A 9,202-nucleotide genomic window follows, 5' to 3' on the forward strand; every position below is an offset into this window, starting at 1 on the left:
CACACACACACACACACACACACAAAAAGAACACAGATCTTTAAGACAAATAATTACAGACACAGAAAAATATTCTACTTTTCTTGTTTATTGCAAATTGGGTGTGTTACAACGCAGGATAAAATGAATGTTATGGTAAAATACATAGATTCAATGCCATCAGTGACAAAAGCCATGCATGCAATATTCTACAATTAACAATTTAAGTGACTACAATGAGAAAATAACAGTGGATATGTTGGTATATTACAGTACAAGCCATTACAGTACAATTGTATATATTACAGCATTATATAAAAATAGTAAATAAGGGTAGAAGAGCTCTTAATAATTCTACCACAAATTCCCATAATAGAAAAGGTCAGCTTAGAAAGTATAGCCGGTTCCTACTTGCTTTATCTAAATACACATACACACAAGCCATGGGTTATACAAAAGTAAGAAAATGATGTCTTTTTTTTTTCCTCCCCCCAAAAATAAAAAGCATTCTCTCATACTCACACTGCACTGGGCACTTTCAGACTTTTCCTGAGCTCCTAAACTCTCCACAAATTGGGGCAAATAATCTCTGCTAGCCAGATTGCAGCCCTTAAAGTAGGAGTTACAATTTATTGCAAAATGGTGGGAAGATCTATCAGTGAAATGCTCTTTAAATGAAGTTCCTTTCTGTCCTACATGCAACTCAAAATATGGATCTCATTAGGCATTCCTCAAAATGACATTCATTAGAACCTCTGCATGATTTGCACTTAGAGCCGTCTGTTCTCCTTCATACATGCTGTGTCTTTCGAAAAGCCGCAATGCTGTTGCAGCCCCTTTCCTCTCTGTACCCTTTCATGTCTTGACTTTCATCACTTTCCTTCCTCTTGCAATCTTTATCTGTCTTTTACAAGAAACAAAATCCTCACTTATAAAAATTTATCTTTGGTTTCCATTCTTCTAAGAGGCATTTCATGACCACCCTGTTACACCTTTCCCCACCACTGCTTGTTCGAATTCTGTAGGACCTGACATATTTTATTCCCGTCTTCCTTCACCACCTCCCTCTCATTTTCTGGTGTTGACTAGTCTCTCGATAAGGGCTCTTCGTGTCCTCTGTACCTCCTCTCCCAGCCTTTCGATTTCTGCTTTAAGACGCTCGTTCTGCTCTGTCAGCTCCTGTACCTTCCTCTCGTTCTCCTGCTCTCTTTCTTTGCGACTCTTTTTGGTAGACGAGTAGGATGAGCGTTGTGAGGAGGAAACAAAAGAGGACAAGGCACCGTTGGCCCTCTCGCTGGTGGTCCTCTTGCGTTTTCCCAAACGGGAGGATGGGTAAACAGAGGGAGAAGACACGGGTGAAGAGGGAGAAGAACAAATTTGAGATGGTGACTGGGAGGCTGAAGAGGAGCAAGATGGCGAATCGGGGACACAAGGCAGTTCCTCCTCGCTGGCTGAGGGAGATGCAGGATGGACATTAGCCTGGTGGTGCTGGTGGTGGTAATAATAGCCACCGCTGATCACTGCTCCACTCGCATCCACCATTCCCACTCCTCCATCACTCAGCAACTCGAAGAACTCGGGAGGCAGCAAGTCACTGCCACCTCCTGCCGAGCCATCTCCACTTCTCCCACCCTCAGCCTCCACCTGCCGTTCTTCTGTAACAGCTGGACTCATGCAGGAGGAGGAGGAAGAGGAGGATGACGACGAGTTGTGATGCAGGGTCTGGGTGCTGTGGATCTCCTCTGTTGTCCTCTGGACACCGTCACCCCATGTCTGGCTGCCATCGGTCAGCCACGTCAGAGAGCAACTTTCCAGGACATCCATGAACTCTGGCTCCTTCTGGAAGCACAAAATGTAAATGTCAAAACCTGTAGAGAGTTAGAAGTACAAGTAAATTTCACGTCGTCTGGCACGCGAGTGAAAATTTTCACAAAAATTAAAATAAAAGAAAACAGAAAAAAAAAAGTGCAATGAACAAAGACTCACATTCATCATGGGTATGATACCATTTCATTTTTCAAACTACTGACCTCGGTGCATGTAGGGGCTCGTGCCAGTTTTGCCCCTCCTGTGTCAGAGCCCAGAATATCCTGCAGGTCCTCATACCACGCCTCCAACTCTGCACCATACAACGGCCCCACGCCAGGGGGGTACGGCGGGGGCAGGTGTAGCCACTCGGCAGTCATCTCGCCAATCAGTCGCAACGCACAGATACTCGGCCACACAGTTCACACTGGACCTGAGGGTGGGGGGGGGCCGCCAGAACCAGAAGTGTTTGGGAGGGGGCGTGAAAGGGAAAAGTGCAAAGCAGCTGCAGGTTAGATGACTGACATTGTGTTCAATTTAAAAATAACTGTAATTAGATATGACGTCCGTGTACACAGGGATTTAGGATGGTCTGTCTCAAAACTGAATACTATAGTCAGGCTTTGTCTACTCAATAATTAATCAAGTTAAAATAAAACAGAGTAACACAGAGAAAAATGCATTATTGCACCAACAAAATGAAATCAATTTAGGATGCCTTAATTCCACAATTAAATGGATGGAAAAATAAAAAAGATCACATCAAAATCTTAAAAGATGGAATAAATGTCAAATATTACCTTTAGAAAGTCTCCTTTAATCAAGTCTGGCAATTTGTTGGAGATAGCTTGTCCCAATAATTCTGCAAAGACAAATAAATATTTAGTAGGTAGGTAGGTAGGTTAGTAAGAAAAAATAGTGGGTTTTTTTCCCCCTGACTGATGGAAATTGCTGAGATTTCAAAATCAAAATAGAGATTTGGTGAACACAGAGCCAGCTGTGAGTGGAAACAAAAAGGTGCCCGAAACGCCACTGGTTTAACTGATGAAATGATAAAGAAGAAGAAAGAAGGCAAAATTCCTGTCACATAATTATTGTAAACAAAGACCAAGGTGCTCTCCACTGCGCCCCCTGCTTTTGACGGTCCTCAAAACACGCCGGAGTCGATAAACAAGTGGTTAAAACGCCGATGAAACTCAGGAGTCCAGCTCTGACTGTCTGCTCTGCTTACAGTGGTCTTAAAGACCAGCACACAAAAGCCATCACAATGACTGAAGTTTTGTCATAAAAGGGTTTTTAATGTGTAAAGAGAAAAAATAAAATAAAATACTTTGACGTAGACCGGCAGTGATATAAAATGTGAGCGGTAAAAAATAAAAATAAATCCCTGTTTTGCTTCCTCCTGTTAAACTCCAGATGTGAACGCAAACGTACACGCGTTAAAACTGTGGTGACCAAAACGCATGACATTTTTCCTTTTTAACAGTGTTTTATAATAACATGCGTATATACGTTTTTCCTGTTTTAGTTACATGACCACTGTACGCCAAGACAATTACGTCATGGAAACCCAAGTCCAGCCGGGGGAATGGGCGAAACAAAAGGAAACGTAGAGAGAAAAGAGAAAAGCAAAGAGTGGGATGGGTGGAAAGAAAAAGTAACGAAAACAGCTGCCCATTCAGCGGTGAGCGTTTAACCTAAACGGGAGTGTCAAAGTGCAGAAAACAAAAATTAAACACGTCCGATTTCATGTCGACAGCCCCATCAATTACTGTCAGACGTTACGGCGCAGTATAAAATCTGTTATAAACGCTCACAATCAATGACAGCTCAGATTTAAAGCGGTACATGCCTTCGGTGCTACATTCACGGAATTGTGTCAGGGCGTTCGGCACAGTCGGCTGCCAAAACATCGAAACTTCCTCGGCACAAGTCCGTGAGAGCTTGACAACTTGGAAAACAAAGCGGACAACACCTGAAAACAACTCAATTAAAATTATGATCGATTAAAGCAACTGTTACTCTAAAAATGGCTCTGAAATATCGGCAAAAAAACATGCACAGTGCTTTTTCGTTTTCCACTACACCGACAGAGCACTCCGAGAGTGTGTGAAGTCGCCGTTAGTTGTTCACTAAAAGATTAAAAACAGCAGAACTGCTAACAGGAATATCCGCTTACCCTTTTTCTTTTATTCGCTCGCCTTCTCGACTGTCTTGAATTCGAATGTAGATATTTTAGTAAAAATTGGTGATAGCTCATGTTAACCATTGTTCAGTCTTGACGGCTGAATGTGATTTTACGGAAACTCCCGGCGGCGTTTATATTGTGGGAGACGCCAACCGAACTATGCATGGGAAGGTAATTTCGGCGCAACCGAACAAGAGCGACAAAACCTGACGTTCCCATACACCAATCAGAAGAGCGGAGTTAAGATCTTTCCCTTGGTGACATCCAATAGAGTGACCCGAAAACAGCCCAGGGGCGGGGAAATCTTCGGGTTAGCTGGTTGTTCACACTAGCGTGTATAGTTTGTGCGAGCAGCAATTGTGATGCAGTCATAAGACGGCCAGGACGAATTTGGGGCGTATGGGAGTCACATGAAAGGAATGATGCAATGCTTGGCAACCAATTTCTAGCTGGGGATAACACCAGCAGAATCAGAACATGTTTTATTAAACAGTGTTGGCTCTAACAAAAATCTAAAAATATACATATATGCATGGATCTAATGTCGAAGAATTGTTTGTTTCCGGAACACAAAAGCTGAATCGATCCCCCCCACCCCTACTAATTGTTTTATCGTGAATTTAAAAAAAAAAAATCTGTTTTCTATCCAATCCATTTAGCGCTTACTTGCTCCCGTGACGTGTTCATTTATTGTGTTGCCATCCGCGTGCGTTTACCTGACTTTTGATTCCATGTGTTTGTCTAAAGTTTGTCCGTGGCACCGGCAGTCGCCGCACACCTGCCTTGTTTTGGTTTGTTTTTTGTTTTTTTTACCCCCGTGCCATGTCCGAGGGGGACATAAACCCACCTGCCCCCGCCCCCCACCCAGACTAACGTCGAAATAACGCGTTTTTTGGCCATGTGTTAGGTGTTTGTCAGGTAACATTTGCAGCATAGCACACACTTGCACTCTTGCTCGTATTCTCAGCCATTTCATACCGCGCGCTCTGCTGCTGCTGCTGCTCCGCGCGAGATATGAAAACACACGCCCGGCCGGTGGAGCGTCTGTGGCGCGAGCCCGCGGAGCTGGGTGTGATCCAGCTGCAGACTGTCCCCCTTTTTTAATGCTCCCCTGTTTTAATCTGCCAATGATGAAATTTATAATTTTTTTTGCTAAAAAAATTCTGGTTTTGTAGGTATGTGACTTATTTATCTGTTTTTGTAACCGATATATAACCAAAACATATATATATATATATGTATTTATATTAGTATGTCATAATAGGTTAAATGTAATTACAAAATATATTTGTCGCAGATATATAGAAAAACATCGGGTGCCTGTTGACATATTTGTGTAACTTGCACTTACAGAACAACATAAGTTCCTGGGGTGTCACTCTTCACATGTAAACAGCCTCTAACAGTATACTGCAAACTTAATAATATGAATATCGTAGTGTTTCACCTCTACCTGGACCTATATAACATATTTTTTTTTAGATATTAATAACACATGAAAGTTGTTTACATAATTATTAAAATCTAGTTAAACTCCCACAGACTAAAATACAGATAATAAACCCCCTGCATAAATATTTGTTGTGGGGTAAAGTTCAACGAGGTCATCGCCTCAGACGCACGGGGAGCCATGCTTCACCGTCCTGCGATAGTCACAGTGTTGGATCGTCGACATTAAAGAAGGTAAACAACAATAACAACAACAATTAAAAAAATACAATAAAAAGTGGCGGAATAAAATCTGGTTTCATCATGTTTATGCTCTCGATGCGGTTTCTTTACCCTGCTCCTGACACTTTCTGCCCCAACCTTAGACTCTCAGTCAGCACACGCAAACTGTTTTCCATGCACGGTGCAACGTGCACGCCTCAACATGCACAGCCCCATAGCAACAGCGCCAAGTAGCGAATAGAAAGCTCAAATACTGTCTCTAGGACCCGGGTTAAAGCGCTGCAGGAAGCACCGCGAACACGTCACGACTTGAGTGGCTGTTGCTGAGTAGTTGAGCATACTTTCGCTACACCCCTCCCTCTCCACCCATGCTGTCTGTTTATTTTGTCAGTCCCGTCGTCTGTGTTGTAGTCATTATAAAACACTGTTTACAACCCCAAATCTAGGTTGCATCTTTTTTTAAGACTGTTAGTACGCTCTAATGACGATGACCCCTGCTTTCTAATCGATTGTCACATTTTTTTATATATATATAATTAAAAAAAAGTAAAAAATAAAACAAAGATAAAGACTAGTATAGACAATGCATTTGTTTTTCTGTTCCTTTTTATGCCCTGAGGTAACAGAGTGTAAACAAGTCCTGCAAATTCTAAATTGTCTGCTTATGTGGATCACCTTTTGGGGATGTTGGCTGAATATGTTTTTGTCTTCCTTTATAATTTTTTAAAACTATTTCTGTGAAACCAACATAATAACAGCACAATTGTGTTTCACACGTCACACAAAATAAAGCAAGAAACAGCCCGGTAAAGTAATATTATGTTTATATTTTTTTATTAGAAATATGACAAGTGAAAGAACCCAGCCTTTACGGGGTTATCGACGCAGAAAATATGGTTCTTTGTTTTGCTGCCACACAGATTTAAAAGAAGCCTTTGTGCTTGAAATCTAATAAACAATCAGCAAGGACAGCAAAATAAGGTAAATGAAATTAAAGGGACGGTGGTTGTTATCTCTTCAAAATAAACTCTTTACTTTTGTTTTACAGGCAGAAAGAGTCTGGGGAATTTTCCAGCCACTACACCACGCTCCCCTCTTTCTGTCCTATGCCCTTGGTCAAGACTCCACACCCAGTTCCTCCCGACAAACACACACACACACACACACCAGCTGTCGGAATCCCTCTGAACTGAGACCAACTGATACAGCTGTTAACAAGTGCTGGTGATACAGTAAATCCCTTTTTTGTATCCTGGCTTGCTCTTTCTCATGGTGTGTTTCAGCTCTTTTCCTGTTCACCCTGACAACAAACAGAGAGACCTTCTCGTAAAGTGTAAAAGGCATTTACCAAATCCTAAATTAGTACAAAATAATCAGTGGTTCTTAGACAAACACACACTGGTTATACTTTTTAAGGCAAATTTTGCCAACAGATTTTTTTTTTAGCTTTGTCATTAAGCTTCGAGGCCTTTTTAGTTACTACATTCATCTCTCTTGCCAATGCTCATCTCAGCTGAGACCAATAATGCAATTCTCTATTGTGTGCTGATGCCCATTAATCAACTAATTTGCAGTTTTCCCCTCAGGAACTTTCCCCATCTATCATTTCATTTATAAATACAGGACAGCCAGCATTCACGCAAAGCAGCAAACTATCTCAGAGCTCTTAAAGTTTGAAATGATTTCAGCACTCAATCACAGCTCATCCAGATTTATCAGCTATGCGTCACATCTGCTTGGTGAGATTTGTGTGTTCGGAGCTTTGGGATGACTTCGCAGACAATCTTGTTAGCGTGTTTAACCCTGCTTACCTCTGAGCCTCACCCATCTGTACCCCATCTTCAAGCCTCATTGTGCCGCACGACTGTAAAACCCGTAAAAGCTCTTCTCCATTCACCTCTTCTCTCCTCTCTCCTTCAAACCCATTCAGGTTTTTGGACTTCTTTTATTAATTCTTCTATTTGTTATTTCTGAGGTGGAAGTAACAGGGTGGTAAATTAAATTAAAATTGAGTTAAATACTCTATTAATTTTTCACAACCTTTCGATTTCTCAACCTTAGTTGAATGATTTCACGATTATCTCGAAAATCTTTACAGCACGGTAGAGCTGTTATTATCTACATGCATTATTCTGGATTTCTTCATTCACCTATGTGTCAGAGATAAAAGAGAAATTGAAAAAAAGGGCTAAAAACAATAACAACAACAAAAAGCTAAAGCGAAAGACTGTAGCGCATTAAACTTTAAACGCCTGTCTGAACAGGTGGGTATTCTGGCAGCGAAACACACACACTCCAGGCTCTTACACCATCCTTTTCTTCCTCTCATTCTAGTTTTTCCCATATCAGCACCAGAAACAGAGATTTTAGAGCAATTGGTGCTCCCTTCTGCCTCCTCTGTGTTCAGCTGCTCTGTGCTGCCAGAGGACTTTAATATTTACTTTGTCCAGTAGAGTAAAAGCTTCTGGTGCTGACATACAGTATTTAAGCAGCTACATTTATACCGCAGAGACAATATTTATTGTTTGTGCTTTCTGGATTTAAACCTTTCTCTTAAATTGTATTTCATCATTCATTAAATTTCCACATTAAAAGATAATACTGCTGTTAAATAAATACTTTGTGCTCTTGCTAAATAGTCAGTTTGTGATTGTGTTAAAGTGTCTCTTAACAGATGGGGCTGAGCTGACCCAATCTAGCGCACCCAAAATAGAAGGACAAATGTGGTATAACATGATATACAGTACACTGTACGTCTCTGTGCTCATCTGTGGCATTCCCTTCTAAGTTGGATCTGTGGAACTAATTCCCTGAAACTTACACTTGATACGTCTTGTCCGAGCAAGCAGCTCTCCCACATGTAAGAGAAACGGGTAAGCTGGAGTCCACAGTCAGCACATAACTCTTTGGAATAAAAGGACAGATGTATTATAGGCTGAGAGACACAGCCATAATAATCAGCTAAAGTAAAGAAATGATCCACAGGCTTGGTAACAGAGGCTTTATCGAACGTCGTATCTAATTCAGGGTCAGTTAGGTTTAAGTACACGAGTCCAAAAATGGAGCGCATGTCAAAGGCATGAAACCTAACTTCTGGCTGCGTGTTTCTTTTGGGGCAATGTTCGTAGCTCGGTAAACTATTAATCCACTTGCGAGAGGCTCACTGTTACCTAACTCGCAGGGGCTGATGTATCAGAATGACTCACCACAAGCACCTGATCCTCGCCCTGCTGTATGTTATCTGTCGGCCTTTGTCACTAATCCCATCACTTGACTTCAGACAGGAGCCAGCTTTTTGATTAAATGCTTTTTATACACGCAGTACTGCTAGATGGATTTGAGACTGACCTTAAATTAATTTAGTGGCTCCTGTTTTTACTTGTCAAAAGGCAGCGTACAGAAATAATCCTTTTACATTTAGGTTTCTACTCGATTGGGTGCTTTAGTTTCTGTTCCTGCTTTAACTTTGCCGTTTGCCTTTATTCTAGTGCAACAGTTTGTACGATACTTAACCTTTTAATTTTTTTTAAAATAATCGTCCTGTGAAGTTTTGTAATA

The 9,202-nt window shown here is 41.3% G+C and overlaps 1 protein-coding gene across 2 annotated transcripts; it reads right to left on the bottom strand.

Annotated features, from left to right (window-relative positions):
* Positions 1-68: 68 nt before the first annotated feature.
* ddit3 (DNA-damage-inducible transcript 3) lies at positions 69-4,122 on the bottom strand. Of its 2 annotated transcripts, XM_031740417.2 has the most exons (4): positions 3,965-4,122; positions 2,586-2,647; positions 2,010-2,218; positions 69-1,818 (listed from the first exon to the last, which is right to left on the bottom strand). In XM_031740417.2, exons 3-4 carry the CDS (start codon positions 2,163-2,165, stop codon positions 1,048-1,050), a joined length of 927 nt encoding a protein of 308 aa, XP_031596277.1. In that variant the 5' UTR covers positions 2,166-2,218; positions 2,586-2,647; positions 3,965-4,122; the 3' UTR covers positions 69-1,047. The 2 variants fall into 2 exon arrangements, with proteins under 2 accessions (XP_031596277.1, XP_039468335.1); XM_039612401.1 differs by lacking the exons at positions 2,586-2,647; positions 3,965-4,122 and having other exon boundaries at positions 69-1,847; positions 2,010-2,152.
* Between the last annotated feature and the right edge of the window lie 5,080 nt (positions 4,123-9,202).

The sequence above is a fragment of the Oreochromis aureus genome, linkage group 5 (genome assembly GCF_013358895.1).
Source record: "Oreochromis aureus strain Israel breed Guangdong linkage group 5, ZZ_aureus, whole genome shotgun sequence".
Lineage (NCBI taxonomy): Eukaryota > Metazoa > Chordata > Actinopteri > Cichliformes > Cichlidae > Oreochromis > Oreochromis aureus.

Coding starts and splice junctions, on each gene's coding strand:
- ddit3 (XM_031740417.2), bottom strand. CDS start 2,165: ATGACTGCCGAGTGGCTACACCTGCCCCCGCCGTACCCCCCTGGCGTG. Junction 1,819..2,009: donor GAGCCCCTACATGCACCGAG/GTCAGTAGTTTG, acceptor TTGTGCTTCCAG/AAGGAGCCAGAGTTCATGGA.